The 23895-nt window shown below is 41.7% G+C and overlaps 1 protein-coding gene and 1 long non-coding RNA gene across 8 annotated transcripts in view; one reads left to right on the top strand and one right to left on the bottom strand.

Moving 5' to 3' along the window:
- The first annotated feature begins 705 nt into the window (after window positions 1-705).
- On the top strand, window positions 706-8669 carry Gm52670. Its single transcript, XR_003955085.1, has 2 exons — window positions 706-1906; window positions 2638-8669. It is a non-coding gene; the product is annotated as a predicted gene, 52670 (long non-coding RNA).
- The window catches only part of Fyb2 (FYN binding protein 2), a 181564-nt gene continuing 160587 nt past the window's right edge, over window positions 2919-23895 (bottom strand). For 3 of the 7 annotated variants that reach the window (XM_017320219.2, XM_006503083.3, XM_006503085.3), the window contains 10 exons: window positions 23842-23882; window positions 20394-20457; window positions 19264-19362; window positions 17630-17661; window positions 15838-15910; window positions 9246-9332; window positions 6402-6495; window positions 4017-4173; window positions 3898-3931; window positions 2919-3652 (listed from right to left, as the gene is read on the bottom strand). In XM_017320219.2, coding sequence (XP_017175708.1) covers window positions 3640-3652; window positions 3898-3931; window positions 4017-4173; window positions 6402-6495; window positions 9246-9332; window positions 15838-15910; window positions 17630-17661; window positions 19264-19362; window positions 20394-20457; window positions 23842-23882 — 694 coding nt within the window. In that variant the 3' untranslated portion in view covers window positions 2919-3639. Of the gene's footprint in view, window positions 3653-3897; window positions 3932-4016; window positions 4174-6401; window positions 6496-9245; window positions 9333-14478; window positions 14523-15837; window positions 15911-17629; window positions 17662-19263; window positions 19363-20393; window positions 20458-23841; window positions 23883-23895 lie in introns of all 7 variants that reach the window. The other 4 variants (NM_001285952.2, NM_001162980.2, NM_001285953.2 and 1 more) reach the window with 2 other exon arrangements.

Genomic DNA, 23895 nt, shown 5'->3' with positions numbered 1-23895 from the left:
CCAATGGTTGGCTGCGAGCATCTCAGGAGACAGCTATATCAGGCTCCTGTCAACATTCACCTCTTAGCATCCACAATAGTGTCTGGGTTTGGTAACTGTATATGGGATGAATCCTCAGGTGGGGCAGTCTCTGTTCCACACTTCAGTCTCCATATTTGCTCCTGTGAGTATTTTGTTCCCCCGTCTAAGAAGGACTGAAGCATCCACACTTTTGTCTTCCTTCTTTTTGAGCTTCATGTGGTCTGTGAATTGAATCTTGGGTATTCTGAGCTTTTGGCTAATATTCACTTATCAGTGAGTGCATACCATGTGTGTTCTTTTGTGATTGGGTTACCTCACTCAGGATATTTTCTAGTTCCATCCATTTGCCTAAGAATTTCATAAGTCATTGTTTTTAATAGCTGAATAGTACTCCATAGTGTAAATGTACCACATTTTCTGTATCCATTCCTCTGTTGAAGGACCTCTGGATTCTTTCCAGCTTCTGGCTATTATAAATAAGGCTGCTATGAACATAGTGGAGCATGTGTCCTTGTTATATGTTGGAGCATCTTTTGGGTATATGCCCAGGAGATGTACTGCTATAGACTATGGGGACTTTGGAAGTTGTACTAAATGCACTTTTAAAATTATGCTATGACTAAATATGGCTCCCATAGACTCATGTGTTTGAACATGCCTGTGGGGGTCAGGGAGTGGAATGTGATGGTTTGTATATGCTCAGCTCAGGAAGTGGCACTGTTGGGAGGTGTGGGCTTGTGGGTGTGGGCTTTAATATCCTTGTCCTAGCTCTCTGGGATCGAGTGTTCTGCTACAGCTTTCAGATGAAGATGTAGAACTCTCAGCCCCTCCTGTACCATGCCTGCCTGGATGCTGCCATCTTAATGATACTTAATGATACTGCACTGAACCTCTGAACCTGTAAGCCAGTCCCAATTAAGTGTTGTTGTTGTCCTTTATGAGACTTGCCTTGGTCATGGTGTCTGTTCAAAGTAGCAAAACCCTAAGACACACAGTGAGTTAATGTACAAAATTGTGAGTTGTTTTACACACACACATTATTAAAATATTGACAAAACCAAAAACACAACACAAAAAGACACAGAACAAAAATATGTACTACCAACAAAGCAAAATGAACAAGAGGAGGATAACCCTTAACCCTTGTTAGTCTGCACTGGAAAATGTTTCAGTCCATATTCGGCTCACAGCTGCTGAGGGTTGTGTCCTTTGTTGTCAACAGTGCACCTTCATGCAATCCAGATGGAGAAACTAGACAACAGGTGCTTATTCACACGCGGGGTGGCTATGGTGACCTGGCCTTGCTTAGGTGACAGCAGGACTATGGGCATTGGTGAGGGCAATGAGCTCCAGGGTGTTGGGGGTGGAGGAGGCCTTGGAGACACAGGCTGACCTCCGGGGTGACTGACAAGCACCAAAGCCTTGGGGAATTTGCACAGACTGCTTCAGTGATATGGGCAAAGCTGTGGGATGCTCATACCAAGTCTGAGATGATGGGTGCAACCACTGCCTGGGGCTAAATATAACTGCAGTTTTCCTACTGTAGAAAGATTTTCAGAATATAGTGCAGATTCTGCCATGTGTTTATTATGATTGTGTTCTACAATTCCTGAAATTTCCCTCTTTTTTATAAAAATGACCCACTCATTGTTCAATAGTATGTTGTTCTATTTTCATGAGAAATACTCTAATTTTTCTGCTATTCTAGATTTTAAAGATTTGAAAGGACTTGTTTTGTACAATTGCTAAAAATAATGTGCACTCTGCAGGTGAAATATCACGCAGATGTCTGTTCCATTCATTTGAAGTTTACTTGCTTATGTGTCTGGGTGACTGTTGGTGAGAGCAAGGCGTTGAAGTCACCTACCAGTATTTCTATATGGAGGTCAGTCTAATGAAATCAGGTGCCCTGGTCTTTGCTGAGTGTATGCTTAGATTTATTCCTGGGATCCGAATGAAGTGGCATTGGTTACCTCTGTGCTGGGCTTCAGTTTTGAGTCTAACATGCCAGACAACAGTATGGCTTGTTCCATTCACTTGTGCTGACACGTTAGGGCTGCATTTGTCTTTGCCTGTTGAAGTTCACTTCCAAACATGACTAACAGCCTAGTGGCCTCATTTAGTGTTCTGTACATGTGTGTAGCATTGATTCCTATCAGAGAGCTTAACCCTGTAGGAAAGGGGCCCTCTCAGCAACCATTGATTGCCTGGAGCTCTTCATCTAGCTGTGGAGGCTTTGTGAAATTTCCCTAATCGAATATTGCAAAGAAGTCGTTTTTTTCTCTATAATCCGTAACCCTATTGATATTGGCATTTTTTCTTAGCCTAATCCTTGAATGGGTCCCCAGTCTTTAGAGGAAGTTCTCCAAACAGAACTTCCCCCCAGACTCAGTGCATATTATTAGCCTCAGGTTCTCGGCATCCTCCAGGAAGATTCGATTTTTTTCTAGTTTCTTCCTTTCTTTCAGACCAAGCTTTGTAGTACTTTAGCTGTAACACCTTTCTTAATCCTTAAGTCATTCTGTTTATGTGTTTAGTTTTTCTATTTGTGGTAATGTACCTGTTTGATTTTATAAACTTAGAACTCTGTAAATACCTTTCATTCATCTCTTTTAGGATGAAATGCCCTTTATTGTCATGTGCCATTGGGACCATGTAAAGGAAGATAGAAGACCACAGAAGCCTAAAAAGTAGATTCAAAGTAGGAAGGATGGGTCTGTCAGGAGAAAGCTTCCTCCGGGCCTTCTGCTAAAGCCCGGTTCTTCGTGCTGTCACATGAACACCGATGTCCTGCAGGGACATCATCTCCTGGAGTTAGAGATAGTGACTACTGCGTGTGAATGCTGGGAACTGCAGGGGGATCCTCTGGAAGATTAGGAAATGAGCTGAAGATATAATAGTTGAAAGCATATGTAGACTTTATTAACATACAGTGCATATGGGGTAGAACCAGAATCTTATTTACAACTCTGTAATTTCTACTTACTCTAATGTAAATGAAATATATATTTGGAAGTGTTTTAGCCAAACAGACAAACTAATAATTTCCCCTATTTTAACATGATACAACATGTATATATTTTATATATTTTCACATTTTTGTTAAATATACTTAAACACTTCTAAACAATAGTTCTGGTTGAGTTTAGAAAAGAATCCCTTTAGCAGTACTTGTCTTTCACTTTGGTTAAAAAAAACAAGTGATTATGGCTCAGGTGGTGGTGTCATTTAAAGGAACATGGTCACATTATTTACTACACAGAATTCATGTGAAATGTAGATATGCACCAAGCAGTTACACATGCAGTATACTAACGTTAGAATTCACTTACCATCTGCCCAACTCCCTGGTGCCAGAAGGCAAGATTTCTAACTTGGGGTATGGCTCATTAGGGACGTGTTCACATACTAACATACTGCTTCATACTCTCCTGAACCAGCAGGGACATAGACATTGAAGGACAAACTTTTATGGAGTAAAACCAACATTGACTTGTTGAGGGGTTTTCTTCTGAGTTTCCACCACCCATCTCATCTTGAGGCAGGAACTGAAAGTGCTGTGGGGCCGAACTCAGACCTAGGACACATCCAGACATCACGTAGACCTTCTTAATGACATCAGCCCTGATGCCTGGGACAGAAAGGAACACACCCTATCAGAACAGTTAGGTGATTTCTAAAGACTGTTTACAAATGGGCTCTGCATACTAGTTTGGTAAGTATACTGGAAGTCCAGTGACATGGCCTCCTCTGATGTAGTCCCAGACAGAGCACCACAGAGTTTCCAAATGAACTCTGGTCCTTTAAGACTAGAATATACGACACTACATCAAAGTACCTGCAACTCATGATTGGATACAAAATTAAACAACTTACTTGAAATCTAGATGTTCAACGAGCACATATCCATCTGTAGAAACAAAACTCACTTTAGTAACCTGAGAGTTCTAGAGAAAATTCTTTAGTATAAAGAAAACATTTCAATGTAAACTCACATTTGCCTTTGGAATTGCGACAGATCACTAGGTTTTGCTCAGTGGTGTCGATGACTTCCAGCTGTTCGCCAGGAATTATTGGCAGATCAAACATTCCATTTCGTGAATTACTGGCACACGCTACAGCTCTGTTAATGACCAGGATTTCTTTACCATACTAAAATGAGAAATTACTAGTAAGGGCATGCTTGCATGGTTATTATAACAGAATTAATGAAGGGTATAATATAGTAACCTCAAAATATAGGATACTAGATACATGGACAAAATAAATGATGGGGATATTACAGTGGAACTCCCTTAAAATAATAGTGAAGTCCAAAATAAAACATCTGTCTAATGTGATTATATTTTGAAACTGTTTTCACATCTACTAATACATATTAGAACAAGTCCTGGTGGCTTAGAATATACCACAGTTGGTATACTGTACAACACAGGCGAGGAAACATTTCACAGAGCGGTAGAGTTGACTTTCTGTTTCTGGATGATGCTCCGTCCTCACCTTTATAGGGCACATGTACTTTACAAGGGCAGTAGTTGGGTGTGAGGGGGAAAGACAAGCATTGGAGGAGGAGCAGCCTCTGACTGGAAATTTGGTTCCTAAACCCACAGGATATTTTCTTTCTGACGAGCTAGCCTCTACAAGTAATTCGTCTTCTTATGCACTGACCAGGAAAACAAAGCTAGGACAGGGAGCTTAGGTCATAGATGTCCTTTACCAGATTAGGATGGAATGTCTCCACTTATAGCTTCCTCCTCAGCTGGCTAAGGGTGCTCCTGCTACCCCCCAAACCCCTTGTGTTTACTAGGAATCCGAAATGGTTTCTTCAAATGCTAATCTGACGTAGGTCACCTCCATGTCTTTGGCTTGCTATTAGAGGTCCTTGGCACTCTGTCATCCTTGTCCCTTTGTCTCTGTCCTCCTTACTGAACCCCCAGGAAGCTCCATGAGACTGTAAACGCACCATGCTCCCATCTCTCCAGGCCTTACTCAAGCACACTCACTTCTTTTTCTACTTGAAATACTTATCTGCCAAAGACCTGTGACTGCCTTCAACAGATTTCTATTGTAGAATTTGGCAAACACACCAGCTTTTTTTTTTTTTTAAAGAAGCTCTACCAGTGAAGTACACACTGTGTTTTCATTTGAGCTGGATTGAAATGGCATAATTTTTTCCTAAAGGTTACTAGAAGCCTCAGGGAATTTAGAATAGACTTAAATTGCATAGAGAGATAGGATTTCAGTCCCATGTGGGATAGTCAAGGGAGACAGTGCTAGCTGGAGTATAGGGTCTTTTCAATCAGAGGTTGCTATACTGTTGGTTTTGATCTAATCAAATAACATTATCACCTTGAGCCAAGCAGACGATAGCAGTGGTTAAGGGTTTATTTATGTAAAGTCCTATTTAGTTCACTTTCAAAATAGTGTGGGATGTGTATGAAGCCTGAGGTAGTGTCTCTGCTCAGCACATGGATGTGAAGACATAGAAGGTAGCTGTCTTAGAGCAGCTCACAGTGCTGTGTAATGAACTGCATAGACGGTCCTTCGGGAAGCTGAAGAGCAAAACAGTCCCTTTAATCAGAAGGTTTGAGCAGGTCTTTCTGGAATGAGAAGATGCCTCAGTTGGTTCTTGGTAAGTGAACAGGCCAGGTGGAGAAAGTGGGGGGGGGGGCACATCGGATGTGGGGTAGACCAAGTCATTGCCTGGAGGAAGGAGCTGCTAAGTGAGGTAGAGATGCAAGCTCTCTTAGAAACAAAACTATGAGCGGTTTGTTGGTAAAGCAGAAAGAGCAGAATGTGAGGAGAGAAAATAGATTAGCTGTGGTCCTGACTTGAGGGAACTGCCAAGAAATGTTTCTGGTAGAGCTTTGGCTTACAGCGTGCTTCCTCTTTATAGAATTTGTCTCTCTTCACCTGCTGTCATGGATGGTGATAAAAATGTTTCCCAAATTCAGTTCTCACTTCGGCAGAATATGAATTCAGAAAGGACTACTTCAACTTGGGAGCCGTGGAAAATGCGCCCTAGACTTAATAATAGCCGTGAGTTTGAGATTCTGCTACCGTACTCCTTGAACACCACATGAACAGCACGCTGGGAACCGAAATATGGAAGTCTCTCCTTCCAACCAGTGCTGTACTAATGAGCTGAGTGAGCGAGGCTTGAATAGGGCCTTAAACAACACTGGAGAAGGTTTGTCAGATAGAATAGCAATATGCAAGGGCTAGTGCCAATACAGGAATGTGTCAGACTTAGACAAAAGATCATGCCTTTATCTCAGAGTGGCTGAGACACCGCAAGCTAGTGGAACCTTCAGGAGTGGAGGTTTAATTGTCAGTGGTATTCACTTTCTGTTCATTGTTACTTTCAAAAGAGAACGTACCTGAAATCGTTCTCTGAAGAGTTTTTCTTCTTTTTCCATTCTATTCTTTTCTAATTTTTGCTTCTTAGTTCTGAAGAAATGTCTGGGAGAAAAACTGTCAAGAAATAACATGAATAGAGGCAAGTGTAGCATGGCCAACACCCTGCATCTGTGAGGCTATGAACCCATCCTGTTTCAGGATAAACTCAGGTACAACTTTGTACAGGTATAACTTTGTATATATATATACACACACACATCTGTCTGTATACATCCCTCTACTAGAGCAAATTGTCATAACTTCTGAAAAAGGTAATATCAATTATTTTTCTGTTCAATACATACATATGTATTTTCCTAGTGCTTCATACATACCAAGTGAGCATGGAATAAAATCAGCACCATATAGAGAGAACAGTTGGGTGCAGAAGGAGCAATGGAATAGGGAGAAAGAATGTGTTTTATAGAATAGTAGGTGTATTATTTAGCTTTCTTTTTCTGTTGCAGTGAGAAGACACCATGACTAAGGCACCTGATAGGGAGGCAGTATTTATTTGGGCTTCCAGTTCCTGGGGGATTAGAGTCCATCATGGCGGGGGCCTGGTGGGCACAGTACCTAGAACAGCAAGCACTAAGCAGAAAACTAGAAATAACCGGAGTCTTTAAACTTTCAAAGGCCACATCTCCTAAATGTACCCAAACAGTGCCACCAACTGGAACAAAGTATTCAAATGCCTGAGACTGTGGGGAGACATTTATCATAAAACACCACACTAAGGTAACTTGTTTTGACAACATGTAATTATAGATTTTGTATGCTTTCAGTGTAAATAAACAAGAGTTGGGGTGATGGACTGTACCTTTGAACTGTGGGTCAAAACAAACCTTTCTGGCTTAAGTTAGTTTGGGGAATATTTTATTATAGAAATAATAAATGTGAGGGAGATATGAACAGAATTGAGTGTGATTAAGCAAATGAAATGAACAAATCTATAGCAGAAGCTGACTGAAGACTCCTCCTGCTTTACAAGTGGAGTTTTGTTCTACTTAGCCTTTTCATACATGGACAGACAGGGTAATATCACATAAGTCCTATCAGTTGTAGTGAGAAGTGTCTCCTGTCTTGGGGTATGTCTTTCCAAGATTCTAGTCACAGCCACATTCATTGCAGATTACTGGGGAAGCATATGGCATTGTTTAGCAACCTGAGTCCCTACTTGGTACCATCCCATCAGCTACGATGCACTTGACAGCTTGAGACTTTTACCACACATACACATCTCTGGACAAATCTGCATCATACTGCATATACCTCCTACTATGAATGACTATCAAACTTAGATGGTATTCGGTTAGACTTTACTTGCTTATGTTCTGCTACAGAAATGGAAAGGAAGATCTGGCCTGAACTGGCTTTGGGTACATGTGTGATGAAGACAACCATGTCCCTAAGTGAACTTTTAGGGAGAAGCCCTTATTTATTATTTTACACTCATCCCATAACTGGGCACACACAAAGTCAGGTGCATTGTGGGATGTACATGCACAGGAAATACATGATTATATTATCCAATCTAAGAAAATCACTCAAACTACACACCTGTGAGCAACTGCATCCTCCTCTTGGATTTCATATAAAGAAGCCTCAAACAACATCCTGTAGTCCTTGAGGTCCGCTCCTCTTACAGTGTAATCTAACCTATTCTAGCTCTTTGCTTTGAATAAATTTCCCTCAGTACTTTGCAGCATGTGTTGTTTTTTATTTCTTTATTGAATAAGAAGCCAAGAACCTGGAAATATCCCTCTTAGCCCCTGACCACTGGCAACAATAATATTCTCCATGTCTATCTTGTAAAATATCCATCTGCATATCCGTTACAGAGATATCTTTCTAAATTAATCATGCTCTGATGACACCCTTTAGGGCATTGAACTACCTACAGCAAATACCAGTTCCATTAGCATTACACATGTTCCCTCCACATACAGTGTCTATTTAGGCCATGCATGCCTTTGAATTTGAATATTCACCCATATTTTATACTTACTGGTGGAATAAGCTGTCATTTAACTAATATGGAAAACACTTTACTTATTGATAAAATAGTTGTCCCAGAAACCATTATAAAAGGATCTAAGAAATTGATCCATTGCTCTTCAGAAACAATGATAGTCTCATTATTGCATTTTCTTTCCTTTTTTGTGTGCACATATGTTTATTATAGTAATGTCTTCTTGGTTAACTGTTCTCTTGATTAGAATAAAATTTTAAGGTTTTTTTTTATTGGATATTTTCTTTATTACATTTCAAATGTTATCCCCTTTCCCAGTTTTCCTCCTTCTCAGAAACCCCCTATCACATCCTCCCTCCTCCTATTCCTCCACCCACTCCCACCTCCTTGCCCTCAATTCCCCTACACTGGGGCATCTATCGAGCCTTCGGACCAAGGACCTCTCCTCCCATTGATGCGTGACAAGGCCATCCTTGAGCTGATGACATTCTAACTGTAGTCAGAACTAAATTTACACTGTAGCAAAGTCCGTTCTGGTTGACATGGTATTTAAGCTCCATCCTTCCGGAGGGATGCTTCCATGGTCTAAAAGACAAGAAATCTGTAGGTCCTTCATTGTTTGCTAGCAGCTACCTCCGATGCCTTTTTATTCCTCATTGATGGAGAGTAGGGAGCAGGTTGGGGATGGGTGTTAGGAACTGTGTATTTATGCCTTTTATCTCGTCTCAGTTGTACTGTGAGGCAAGTGTTGCTAGTTCTCAGTTGCAAAGTTAAGGACTTGCCTAAGGTCCCACAGCTGGCAAGAGGTGCAGAAATTGTGGTAGTAGAGTTGTGAGTGCATTTGTGTTCTTACCTTTTGGATCCCTGGCTTCCTTTCCCCCACTTTTTTCCTTTTGGTATCAAAAACTTAGTCTTCCAAGTTTTTACTTTATCCTCATCGCTGAGGAGAGAAATGTTTTGATCAAGTACATTAAGATTCAACTAGTAAACATTTACAGACCCCCACCCCCACCCCCACCCCCAGTGTTTTCTAGGTCAATGACCAAAGTAGTTTAAACATCATGTAGAAATCCAGATCCCTACTCACACCCAGGCCAGGCAGTGAACATCCTATAGTTCTACTGTTGTGACTTCATTTACAAAAACAACTAGGCCACACTGGCCTACAGGACAAAACCAGTTGACATCTCAGTGGCTCAAATTTGAGCTCACCAGAAACAAAATTGTAATCATACCTATCCGTTCTTGTGATCAGCTTGTAATTAGACCTGCCCTTTCTGAGCCTCAGGAGGTTTGTTTTGTTTTTGTTTTTTTCCTAAAATGTGGATCCTACTAGTAAACTTGCAATTCACTAATAGCTAAGGATGCACCTCACCCTGGTAGGAATAGCTAACATCACCAACTGTGAATGCTTGTGAAAGTGCAAATTAGCATAACCATTATAAAAGTAAGTATGGAGGGTTTTGAAGAATTCAGAATTACCACATAACCCAGCTCTAGCACTCTTGGGCATATCCCAAAGAACTCCCTGTCTACTACAGTTATATTTGCACCTCTACATCCATTGCTCCAGTATTCACAATAACAAGGAATTAGAACCACATAGATATCTATGAACAGATGAGTGGATAATCAGAATATGGCATGGGGGCTGGAGGAACAGCTAAATAAGAGCATGTGCTGCCCTTACAAAGAACCCAGTGCAGTTCCCAGCTCACAACTTCATGTAACTTCAGCTCCAGGGGGCCAACACCTCTGGTCTCTGAGGTCACCTGCACGTACATGTACATACTCACACACAGACACATTCACATAAATAAATAAATAAATAAACAAACAAATAAATAAATAAATACAGTTCTTTTCTAAAATGTGGTACATATATACAATGAAATTTTAGCTATAAATAAAAATGAAATTTGTGGGAAAATGGATAGGTCTGGAAAGTATAATATTAAATTAGGTGACAAAACCTATGTTCTCTCTCATGTGGACCCTAATTTGTGGTATTTACATGCATGCATATATGTAAAAGTAACTTTCATTCACCAGATATACTTGTCTCAGAGGCTTAGTGCTGAATAAACTCATCCTTTCTAGTTTTTTCTGAACTCAGACTGGCTGGTTCAACTCAGCTGTTCTGGCTCAAAACTCTTTTCCAAACTAACTGATTAAAACTGGCTTCTCTTAGCTTCTGATGAATTACTTTCTGCTTAGAAAATCTACCTCTGAATTCCACAAATCAAACTGCACTGACTGTATGAACTGAGTAGAACTCAAAGAAACTGCATGAATTCAATTGAACTCAATGCATTCAACTGAACCACATCCAACTACACTCAACTGAACTCAACTGCATTGCCTGAACTCAACTCAATTTACCTCCACTCATTGAACTGCCCTCTACCTCTAACTCACTCTGCACTGTTCTTTAAGTGGCTTCTCTTTCCTATCTTATCTGTTCATGTGAGAGTTGGGCGTATCATATCTGACTCATTCTGTCAAATCTTACTCTGATTCATCACTTTGTCTGCCTCTCAATTAGATGTCACTTTCAAACATAACTGCTTCCTTCTACAAACTAACTTTACTTCCTCTGTTAGGGATTACAGGTGTCTAGTAAGGGCTTGTCTGTATTCCAGTCAGATCATACTGTAATCCAGGGCATGTCTACATTCTTGTTGGATCATATCTTTGGATGTGATTCCTTGCCAGAGCAGCCATGTTGCTGGATTAAAATTACTCTACATGTATAGATAAGTTCAACAGTCTAGAAAGGAGACTAAGAAGATAAAGAGGTGCTGAAGAAGGGGTGGGGCAAAAGACACATGTAACATGAAGGATGGAGGGGCTGCAGAGGAGGGTAAGGGAGTAGAGAGGAAGAAGTTTTAAGAGGGGGTGGGGACATAGAGGTTGGAAGAGGTGGGTGGAGAACACACTTCAATAGAAAATGCTGTAAATGCTATAATGGCATCAAATACTTTGTATGCTAATTTTTAAAATAATAAAATAGGAGTTGGATAGATGGCTCAGTGACTTAAGAACCATCCAGTTATCTATAGTGTTGACAAGCCTAAATACTTCAGTAACTCTGCACTAGGAAACCTTTAAACACAATAATGCATATGTTAGAAAGCTTACATTTTCATAGTTGCTATGTTTTGATTCCCTTTACATATGCAATCCTAGGAACTGAACTCTGGTCTTGGCACATGCAAGGCAAGCACTCTACCACTTAACTATATTTCAAACCTCAAACTTTGTGGCCCCGGTAGGTCTTGAACTTGCTAGTCCTGGCTTCAACCTCCATAGTAGCCAGTATTACAGACCTCTGCCACCAAGCCTGCCTTTTCTTCAGATTCTGCTCAGAGGGTCCTTCAGGATATGAAGGTTCCAGCCCCTTCCAGTCATTGAAGCTGCACCTGAGAAGGCTTTTGCGAGGCCCTAGGACTTGCTGGGGATCTTACACGCCTCTCTTTTGAAGCCTAGAAGATAGCTCTAGAAACTACTTCCTTTTCTAATGGCCTCATGTTCACTCATTTATGGTTTCTGTATGAGATCCCAGAAGGAGGAACTCTGACCCAGTCCCAGTGGATCTGCGATAAGCTCTGCACAATACCAGGCACAGAACAGGGTTTAGTGTGAGCTTGTGCATGAAATTTGAAGGGAGCTAGAGCAGGACAGCAGGTGCAGGCTGGGCAGACACCCTCTCCCATGTTTAGTTTCTTTACTAAAACAATATATCCAAGTCTTTGAAGTTTTTGAAGCAGTAGAAAGGAAGAGGAAATAGAAAATGCAGCCTCTCCCACAATGTCATTAGGGTAGAAGTAACCACAAAAGAGAAGTGAGAACCTGGAAACAGACTGTCAGGTGCTGGGACACTTGATTTAACAAAATGGCATTGCAAATTGCTGGGGAAAATAAGAGACATTTCTCTGTATAGAAGAAAACAACTGGCTGTCACTTGTTAAAATAAAACTCAATTCACACGATACTTGATGTGCCCTGGTGGTCTAGGGGTTAGGACTCAACACTCTCACCACTGAGGCTCTGATTCAATCCCTAGTCAGGGAAGAAACCCTCTTTTGAAAACAAACACAACCCCCCCAAAAAAATCTCAGTTCAGGAGGATCTAAGGGTTGAGTTTAAAAGGCAAAGCTGCAACTTTTAGAAGAGAATATAGGAGTATGTTGAGCAAGCTAGGAGAAAGTTCTCTAAAAGATATAGAAAGCAATAATAAAAAGTAATTTAAAGATACATTAAGAATTTGAATTTCTATTCTTTGGAAGACTAGAATGGAAATCAAGAATGCCATCCAACAGGTGGAGAAGATGTAGTAATAGATGACATGAGAGAGGAAAAGAGTTGTATCCAAAATGAATTGTTTTAAACCTAAGAAGGAGGAAAATACTGACACCACCACAGAAAAGCAGTCAAACGATATGATATGAGTAGAGGATCGACTGAGTGTGTGTAACTGCACTGAAGCGTGATGTGACTCGAAGTACTATGATGTGATACTATTTACAGACACCGATGTGGCAAAAATGTCTTCTTTTTGTTCTGTGTGTTCTGTGGGAACCAGGGCAAACCCCACGTGCTGGAACGGCACTTGTGAATTTGTATCTGTATTTCCTCTTCCAAGTACATGAGGATACCAGGAATCAATTCTGTGGAAGTACTGATCGCACATGCACAATCACTCAGGAACTAAATGCCTACCAAGAGAATGGATTAACGTGGCAATATGCATCCTGGAATATTAATCAAAGAGCAGGAAAAAATGAAGGAAGCATGGCAGCAAAGCAGTAGAACTGAGTACCCTTTTACAAAAGTTACAGAATTCAGTATAACAGATGAAATCATGTTTACAATGAAACAATAATTTTGTCATATATAATTTGATAATTTTTTTTTGTTTTGAACAAGAAAAGAAAAGCACAAAAGCAGAAAAGGCACTCACCCTGGAGAAAAATAGTGTGCGGGTGAGGGGTGAGCAGGTGAGCAGATGGGGGTGAGCAGGTGAAGGGCATGCAGGTGAGGGGTGAGTAGGTGAGGGGTGTGCAGGTGAGCAGATGGGGGTGTGCAGATGACAGGTGAGCAGGTGAGGGGTGAGCAGGTTGGGGGGTGTGTACAGGTTGGGGGTACAGGTTGGGGGACATGCAGGTGGAGTGTGTGCAGGTGGGAGGGTGAGCGGATGTGGGATGAGCATATGGTGATGAGGATAGTATTGGCCATATTCTACTTCTTGTTCAATAGATATGGGCTGGCTGGTTTTATTGTGCTTTATAATGTACTGTTACAAATAGAGTTTAGTTTTCAAGGAAAAAGTTTTATTAATTTAACTTGGTATTACAGGGCCGTTGTCTAAAAATTCCAGGGCCACCTTCCAATCTCATACCATGAGACATCTATTTATGCTCTGATTATATGCCTTATGCTCCAACAAACCTGGGGAATCACACCTGTAATTTGAGCAGCTTGGGTATCTAAGGCAGAAAGATCCCAAGTTCAAGGCTAGTTTGGGCAATTTGGCAAAATCCTGAATAAAATAACATAACATAAAATAACGAGGGCTATGTAGTATGCTTCCCACACACCTGCATCTCTTTCAAAATATTCTTGTCCAACACAACCAAATTCTAGTGCATAATTGGAGAGAAATTGTTCCTTCTCCAAGATATGTATCATATCTATTTGTGAATTACTTTACACCCAATATCTGGCACTGAGGACACTATCAGTAAGTGTTAGTTGAATGAATTGATAGCACTGGAAGGCTTGAAGGTTTGAAATATTGGACAGTTTTGGAGTCCAAGGAACTCCCAGTAGTGTAGAATGTGGGGCGGGTGCAGGTGAGGCTGAGAGTTGCCAGAGGCAGTGTGGATTGCATCGTGAGAATGTTGGGTAAGTACTGAATGTTTAAAGCTGGTGGAATGTAGATTTTGTGACATGACTATTTGTTAACTAGTAAAATGGCCACTTATGGACTTAGGGAAATCTCTTTAAGAAGCAACACAGGTGGTAGTCGTGGTCATGTGGTGAGGGAGGGGAAGTGAGAAGTGTCAGAGACATAAGAACAAAACCTTGGGATGGCAGGCAGGAAAACTGAGGAAATCCGGGATCAAACCTAGGGGCAATAGAGATTAGAAGACAGATTTGGATAAGAGAAAACTGTATTCCGCGTTATTACAAACCTCCTGAGCTTAGGGCATATTGCTCTCAAGGCTTACTGGGACTCAGAAAAATTAATCTGGCCTTAAAATTTAATTTTTGATATTTTGGTTATAATTCTTGGGGTAGTGGAGAAAACACTAAAAAATATACAGGAGGGAAGACTGGGTTATCACACCTCTAATTCAAGCTACTTGGTAATCTAACGCAGGAAAATCCCAAATTCAAAGCCAGCTTTGGCAACTTAGCAAAGCCTTGAATAAAATAAAATACTTAAAATGAAAGGACTCGGGCAGTGTGCAGCGCCTGCCTAGAGAGGGCAGTGTGCAGCGCCTGCCTAGAGAGGGCAGTGTGCAGCGTCTGCCTAGAGAGGGCAGTGTGCAGCGCCTGCCTAGAGAGGGCAGTGTGCAGCGCCTGCCTAGAGAGGGCAGTGTGCAGCGCCTGCCTAGAGAGGGCAGTGTGCAGCGCCTGCCTAGAGAGGGCAGTGTGCAGCGCCTGCCTTGCATACGGGAGGCCTCATAACAATCCTCAGTCCTGCCAAAAGGAAACACAAAGGATGTTTGACGGGATAATAGGACTGTTATAGGGCATCTGACTTAAGGCATGGGTGGGAGAAGAAACCTCACATACAAAGTTTAAGACAAGCAAGAGAAGGAATGGGAACCATTCCATGGAAACACGGGGACAACAGGACGTGTTTTCCCTGTAAAGATTGCACGACCAGAATTTTAAAACACTGTAGAAAAACTCAATTATGGTATGGTCTTAAGAATGATCTCTTGGTTTAACAACAGCTTTACCAAGACAGCATGAGTCCTGGCCCATTGATCAGGGGCAGGTGACTGAAAACGAGAGGCCCCCATCACCAGCTGCTCGGTGGAGATTGAATAGTCGGAGGACAGCCAGCAACTGGGAGGGGCCCTGAGTCTGATTATGGCTTCCTTTCTAGAGATAATAGAGATAGCGGTTTAGTCCTTGAAAACTGTTCTATCAAACAGCCTTGCTACCCGGCACTTTTCAGTATACACAAAAGATTACTATTTGAATGTGCTGAAATTTTCGAGACTCAAAGATAAGAAACACAGGCTCCGAAGTTCCAATGCCTGTGGCTTGGTACCACCGCTGGGCCACCACTGGGAGTACTCATTGTTTTCCCTTCAGATCACAGGGAATAGCACCTCTGTCAGCATCTGCCTCCCTGACTGTATTTAGCAAAGCATCAGGCCGTGGTTGGTGGCCCCAGGGATGACCAGGGAAGTGAGCTGACTTACTTTGATTCTTTCTCACGTGTATCCACATCATCGTAGATGATACCATCCTGAGAATCATCCTGAGACCTAGGTCCTAGGGCATAGACAGGATCAAAAAAATTATTAGCAATGCATCGTACACCTCTGGCTTTCCAAATTATACACAATGACCTAATTATCCAAATGTGTCCTCAAGCCTTTTATCTGATTACATAGACGGACTGGAGCAGAATGAGTCTCTCTTGGGGAAGAAACACAACTGAGGGAATAAAACACAGCGAGCTCGCTGAGCATCTGACCTGTATATGTATTTACATCAATTTGATTTCATCGAATTGTAAGTTGTCCCATTTTCTGGAACTGAAAAATGATTTATATTGCTAGAACTTTGAGGGGACTTTTCATAATACCCATTGGAGAGAAATGGGGATGTATTGCTGGTCTCTGCCTACCACACACAGACACAAACAGACACACACACATACACACACACACACACACACACACACACACACACGTTTTCTTATTTCACACCAGTAGTTTGAAGCAATTGTTTCTTTAGAATGCTATTGTATTACATTGAATCTGAGTTAGCATATAATGATAATTAGTTATTTCTAGCTTGTAGTGCTCATGCTACCGTGCAACATAGACTTCTATGATTTTTAAATGATTCACCATTTGAAAAAGTCTGGGACACTTTGATATATTCACAATTAATTTTCCAGTATTCATAATTACTCTTAGCTTTGCTAATTTCTCACAGTACCTTTAGGCTTTGGCTGCGGGGTATAGATTCAATAGCCCTTATTTAAGTGCTTTGGGACAGAAAGTTTCAGACATCAAATCTTTTTGGATTTTACAGTTTTTGTACATACATAGTGGGAAATATACAGATTATATCTTGGAAGTAGAAGTCAAATGGAAACTTGAAGATAATTAATAGTTCATATGCATTTGCTACACGTATTCTAATAGTAACTCCGTACAATATTTTACTGTGCCTGCTATGTGACACACCTGTCACATGGAGTCAGATGGAGAAATTTTCAATTCTGTCAGCAATAAAAATCTTTTCAGATTTTGGTTTGTGGCATTGAGGATTAGAGGTAATCCATCTGTAAGATGAATTCCAATTCCAAGTTGCCTTTTACGTTTTTTATGACAATATTTGAGAAAGCTGCAATTTTATCAGGTCTATACAACCTTTGTTATTTACTTCGGTAGCTTATAATTCCGAAATATAATCACAGTTGTTGTTGAAAGTAACTATATTCCTAGTGCCCATTAACAAAAACCATGAACAAAATCACACAGATCTTGTTTATTGGTAAATTCCATGTACTGGATATGTATTGAGAGCATCCTATGTGTCAGGCACTGTGATAACTTAGACAACCAGTGACCCATTTTTAGTCAGCTACTGTGTGGACTGCAGCATGCTCATACTCAACTTGTCATGTCTTAGACTTGCTAACAAATCCATTAGAGCTGTGCAGATCAATGCAGAATGCCTAATTTCATAGTCAGAGACACTTGGGAAAAACAAACAAACAAACAAACAAACCATCACAAAGTATGGCTATGGGTCCTAGAAACCTCCTAAAAAGAGAGTAACATCTATATATGGAAATGCCAGAAAAAGGTTTCTCATTGCTCCAAAGCAGGAAGTACCGCTGTTGGAGATATCTTCTTTTATTCTGATGGGTCCATTTTTTTCCCATTGGGAAACCACCGTTCTTCCCCTGCCCCTTAATACACCAGTCCTGAAGACAGCAATACTGGTGGACAACAGCAAGCAAATGATACTTACCCAAGTCAGGCAGTGACACGGAAAATCCATTGCTAAGGAGGAAAAGACAAAAAAGGTCAAGGGAAAAAGTCATGCTCATGAATAGACAAATCCCAGATGCCATCCTATTGGCAGGTGCCTGGCCCAGACAACATCCTATTGGCAGGAACCTGCCTGGCCCAGATGTCATCATCCTGATGGCAAGTATCTGGTCCAGATGGTACTTCTAGGCAAGTCTGTCAAGTGAGACTCTTGCAGCTCTGTTTTGATTGTCCCTACCCCATTTCAAATGAGTGTATCCATCCCTGTGGACTGCCAGTAGTAACTCACTTCCTACCTACCTAACCAACTCTCCACCCAGGCTGCCTAGACCTGCATCCACAGAACCCACAACTATCTGTTAGTCTTCTAAGAGACAGTCAGATGTACTAAATGAGCATGAGGAATGGAAAAGAACAGGATACAGATAAATCCATAGGTCCTCTGCATATACTGCATCCTGTCTGTGTTTCTTAAGCCAAAAGAAGACTTGCACAGAGAAATCCCTGTCAGGCAGAAATGTAAGATGGCAACCTGCCAAGTGGGAGAGAATATGGAATATAGATAGATTTGGTTCTTGTCTCTTGTTTCTAAGGAGGTCACATGGAAAGAGATGCGTGCTAGGAAAGAAGGGAGGGAGACAGAGATACAGACAGGCCTGTGCCTTCACAGCCTTTAATTTCAAACCAATACTATAGGTGTTTTTGTATTAGCCACGAGCCAGGCTCTTATGTGGGATGATTGGATACAGTTTCTGTCCTAAAGGGAGATAGAAAATAAAGTAACCGTGCTCTGTGCTGTGATGGGAACTACAGAACCCACATTCATGTCTGGTTGGATGTCTTGGGAGATCTAGCTCCAGCAGACCGCTGAGCTTAAAATCACAAAACTGCAAGATTTTATAACTGGGAAGAACTTGAGAGAATAGCAGCTCCATACTATCTGAGTGCAGATGATTACTTGGCAAATTGCCCTCACAGAGGGCAGATCTAGACCTGTCAATTGGTATTGATGTTGGGGAGAAAGAAATGTCTCCAGAGGCTGCACAGTCCCCCTTCCACTGCACCCACGAGGGAGCCAAGTCCTGTAAGCACAAATGGAAGAAACTCCTCTCTCTTTCACTGTTTGTGGATTTGGAACCTTCCCAGAGGCTAATAGTGGAGGTTACATGAGGAGATGGAGGAGGGGGGTTCTAAGTCCAAGATCTTGAGATGCACAGACCTCATGCAGGTAACCCATGTCCACATCACAAGCACACTGCTGCTAACAAGGGAGACAAAGTGAATCTGGACAGGTCCACACGTCAGACCACTGGAGGTTGTGTGGCCAAGAGAGCACGAAACCATGTAACCACTAACATCATGTTTAGTGCTAATGACCCAAGATGTCAAAGATGAAAGCACATTTTCCATTCTGGATCTGGCTTGCTTATTCTGGTAATTTTTTTTTCTCCTCACTAGTTTCTTAGGGTATCATGTAATCGGGGCCTTTATAGTTGTAGGTTCTGATTCTCTTGTCACTGGTGCTGAGAATTGGATGTATAACAGCATCCTATGTGTCTTCAAGGCCAGTGTTGCTGATGGCATCCGGGAGAAAGGCTAAAGGGGACAGCTTACCTGACAATTTCTTTTGACTTGGTTTTCTTCATTCTGAACACGACGTTTTCTTTCCTGAAGATCTGCTGCAGTTTTCTCAGTGCTGTCCTCCCAGCTACTCTAAGAGGAAACGTGGAGCATTTGAGAGAGTACTAGAAGTCAGAGACAATGCTCTTGGATGACTATGGATCAGAGACTTCAGGCTCACGTCCACAGGAAAGAAGCACAAGGAAATGCCTCAGCGAGTACCAGTGAAGTCTGCTGAGATTTGCTGAGATATAAAGCGTATCTGAGGCAACCATGAATAGAGTGATTACAGTGTGTACAAACATTCATCTACCACAAATAGTGTGCTTTTTTTTTTTTTTGGTAGAGATTATGAAGCAAAATCTTGCTTTCCCAGGGAGAAAAATAACCTAGGGAAATGCTCCTTCTAAATGGTACTGGAGATACATCAGTGGAATTACTGGCTCCTGAAATTGCCATCCCTGATTTGTAACATACTCTTCAGTAACTGAGTGTACAGCTGTGGTGATATGCTCACGGGCCATCTGATGATGAAATTCTTCTAAATATCCTTTTGGCTTCGGGGGATGGAGACGTAAGGGAGTTCACCCACATAACCCGCCAGGATCACTGTGCCCTTTGTCCCCAGACTCATCACTGTTGAACATTCTGTTTTCTTTTTCTGCCTGTTTGTAATTAAACTTGGTCAATGCTGCTCATTTGAACAAACGTTGTTTGCAACATCACTGGGTAAATCCCAGAGTCTGACTAACTCACAAAGACAAGGGCTGAGTTAAACTTATTGCTTTGTTCCTGGGAAACCAACTACAAAGTCAAGGCAAAGTCTATTGTTATTTACGTTTCCTGTCTCAACTACTTCTTAACACATATTATAAAAGTTCCCTACTCTAGAAAATGGACATTTTGCTCAAAGGAGAAAGCAATGAATCTTCAATATTATGGCGTGTGATTGTACACAGTAGTGAATATGCTGCCGACTGATAGTGCCATATTTCAATAGCTTAGCATCCCTCTGTGTAATCTTCCATCAACAATGGTGGTGGGACATGGGGCCATGTCTTAAATCCTGGCTTACTGGGTAAACAAGAAACACCCTCAGCCTACAGTCCAAGAAAGACACTCACTCTGTTTTAGGATCATCGTTCTTTGCTTTGTAGATATCTTCATACATTTCTTCACAATTTTCTTCTGAAATTAAAACACACAGAGAAATGAATGAATACCTATGAGCTGCCAAGTATTTTCAACTTTATTTAGTTAAGTGGTTTTGTTGAAATTATGCAAGTTTCCCTAAGCATGTGGTTAAAAAAATTCATAAACTTATATATAAAGGTTTTTACAAATGAGAAAAATTAGGTCTATCTTTTGCCTCTGATTCCATATGGGAATCTGGCTCAGCCAAAGAAAGCTATTTCTTAACAATTCCCTTTTACTCTCCTTCCTTCCCCGGGTTAGTGAGGGACAGCATGCTAAATACTGGGTAAGGAAGGGCACCCACGCATGGTGAAGAATATCTTCCTTTGCCCCAGTGTAACATATACGCTTACTACACATAGGTGGATGCTGAGTGTAGCCTGGAAACCGAGTCTAAAGGAAACAGTATTGGATTCGAAGCATAAATGTTAAGATTTCAAACTTGACTGGAACACAGTGTGCATGCAGAGTTCCTCGGCTTCCTTGTACCTCTGTACTCTCATGAAAGGTATTAGGTTTAATGCTCTCTGAGGTTGTTTCTGCATATCAAATTTCTGGATTCTACGGAGGATGCCTGAAATAGTATTTGATTAGTTGGTGTGTGTGTGTGTGTGTGTGTGTGTGTGTGTGTGTGTGTGTGTGTGTGTTATATTACAGGTAGAGAGTGTCTCATTATTTAGCCCAGGTTATCCTGGAACTCCCTGAGTAGGTCTAATCAGAAAATGGGAAAGAAGGTAGGAGAAAGGGTGGGGAAAGGAGGGATGGGTAACTAAAACTATAGATTTTCTTTTTTTTAAAAAGAGGATATGGAAACTTGCTATTTTATAAGTTATTAGAAAATATTACCTAAAAACAAAGTTGGAATGGAGGTATCATCTGGGTTTAGAATAGCCCCAAGAGGCTCATATATTTGATTGCTTAGTCACCAAGGAGTGGAGCTGTTTTGGAAGGAGGCATGGCCTTGTTGGAAGAGGTGTGTCACTTGGAGTGGACTTTGACGTTTCAAAATGCCATGCCAGTCTCAGTACTCCCCTGCTCCCAGATGCTGTCTCTGTCTCAGTTTCTCTCTCTTCACTCTCTCCCTCCCTCCTTCCCCCCTCTCCCCTCTCCTCTCCCTCCTCCTACTGCCTTTGGATCCAGGATCCAAAGCTCCAGCTCCAGTGCCATGCATGTCTGCTTCCTGCCCTGATGATCAAGGACTAACTCTCTAAAACTGTAAGCAAGTCCCCAGTTAAATGCTTTCTTCTATGAGAGTTGCCTTAGCCATGATGTCTCTTCAAAGCAATAGAACAGTAACTAGACATCCTGTATGGGTGGGTAATGCTTTTCCCAAAAGTCATGGGTTAGTGAACAAAAATATCAGTGCCAGATACGAGACACCTCAGAGTTCTCAAGACAGTACCAGGTAATTTCATTGTGCTTGGTTGTCCAATGGAAGTTGGTGGTAAGACTCTATCTCCTGAAGACACCACGCTTTTGGTCATGACAGAGGAATCAAGCTAAAGCTGAGATACTTTCCCATCACTGTCTAGCTTTGTGGTGCCAGAAGGTGCTCTGAGGCCTACTGATGGGGAAACCTCATCAATAGTGTTCCAGCTGTGAATCCTGTAAGCTACAATATGCCTTGCTGGGCCTGTCGAACCCTCTAGTTTAATAGTGGCATGATGTGCCCATCATGGTGGTAACTTACCACTTTCTGATTGATTTTTCATGCCTACTTCTCAAGAAGAAATTCACGTCTGGTTCTGTAAGCAGATGCATGGGGACTAGGGAGGGGGTCATAAACCCTCCAGGGAAATGTTATTTTTTAAAAATATATTATTTTATGTGTATTTTTACTCTGTACTATATGTGTGCCTAGTACCCATGGAAGCCAGAGGAGGACATGATAGCCTGGAATTAGAATTACAGATGGTTGTGAGCTGCCAGAGGGTGTTGGGAATTGAACTTGGGTTCTCTGGAAGAGCAACAAGTTTTCTTAACTACTAAGCCATCTCCAGCCCTATTATTTGTTGTTGTTGTTGCTGCTGCTGTTACTGCTAAGTGATCATATTCACAAACTGCTACCTAGACATTTGAGCTCAGATCTGCAGATTAGACCGACACACAGCTGTCATCAGAGAAACCTCTTCTAGGCATAGGTAACTCACAGTATAAAGCCCAATAACTGGCCAAAGCACCCAAATTTAGTAGTAGTGGAGGGCTTGGCTCTAAATGAGACAGCTGGATCACTGCCTACAAGGCCTAGGGAACACTGTGGATAATAGAACTGAGATACTGTAAGAGATGTGCGCCCCAAAGACATCTTCTGGATGTGACATGACCATTGCCCACATAACTACAGCTGTGGTTATCACCATTCATCTGCTGAAGATTGGACCCATGGTGTCTCATCAAGGGCAGGGGACCCACAGAACACTCCACTTCCTTGATGGACTACTAGCCAGTTTTGCAGGGAGGGTGTGTTGTTTTCTTCCGTGGCATAGCCACTCATAAGCTGACCTTGCTCTAGTGAGTAACCTCCCACCTATGCTCTGGCAAGAAACCCAAATGCAGTGGTTCACATGCAAAAAGAAGGCATGGAAGTGAAAGGGGCTTGAAGGGGAGAAAGGCTTCAGTGGGGGAGAAAGGAGGATGAAAGAGTATGAAAACAACTAAAGTTCTTCTTGGAAATGTGTGAAAGTGTCAAGAATAAAGATGAAACAAAGCTGATAAGAGCCACTTGAGGTATCCCAGGAAGGCCAGTGTCACTTTAGTTGGGGGTGGGCATCTGCAAACACATTTTGGTTGGCATTTGTGGAAGTAGAGAAGAGTCAACATGGAAGCCTCTCAAAGGGAAAACTGAATATAGTGTGGAATATAGATGGAGTCGCACTGATGCTGTGGAGAGGACCAGGCCATTCAAAGCCATTAGGCTACGTTGATATTGCTATTAAAAGCACTGGGAAGTTGGAGCTAAATACTTAGATTGTAGAGGACCCAAGTTTGGCTTCCACACACTCATATCAAGTGGCTAATAACATGACTGAAAATCCACCTTCAGAGAATGCAACACACAGGCACATACCCCCAAGCCCCCCACATACACATAACTACAATCTATTATTGTAGGAAGCCCTAATGATATTTTAAATAAAAACTGCACATCACTCATCAGACTTGTGCTTTGAAGACGCCCCAGAGAGATGCCGTTTCATGTGAAATTGCTTTCAGCCGCAAGAATACTATTCCGGCCTCTAAGTGCAGGCCTTGGGACCACCACTCTCTTAGCTTACCATCTCACCACCCAGTTTCTAACCATTGAAAATGTGCCCAAGTAAAAGGCTGTGGTCACTGCTCGGCCTCAGGAGCACTCTGCTGTTTCCAACCAGCACTTACCACTGTCTGAGGTGAATGAGCTGGAGAAGTCCCACTTTCGTCTGTAGAGAAAGA

This window comes from Mus musculus, chromosome 4 (assembly GCF_000001635.26).
Source record: "Mus musculus strain C57BL/6J chromosome 4, GRCm38.p6 C57BL/6J".
Lineage (NCBI taxonomy): Eukaryota > Metazoa > Chordata > Mammalia > Rodentia > Muridae > Mus > Mus musculus.
This window is presented reverse-complemented; position numbering and strand designations above follow the sequence as displayed.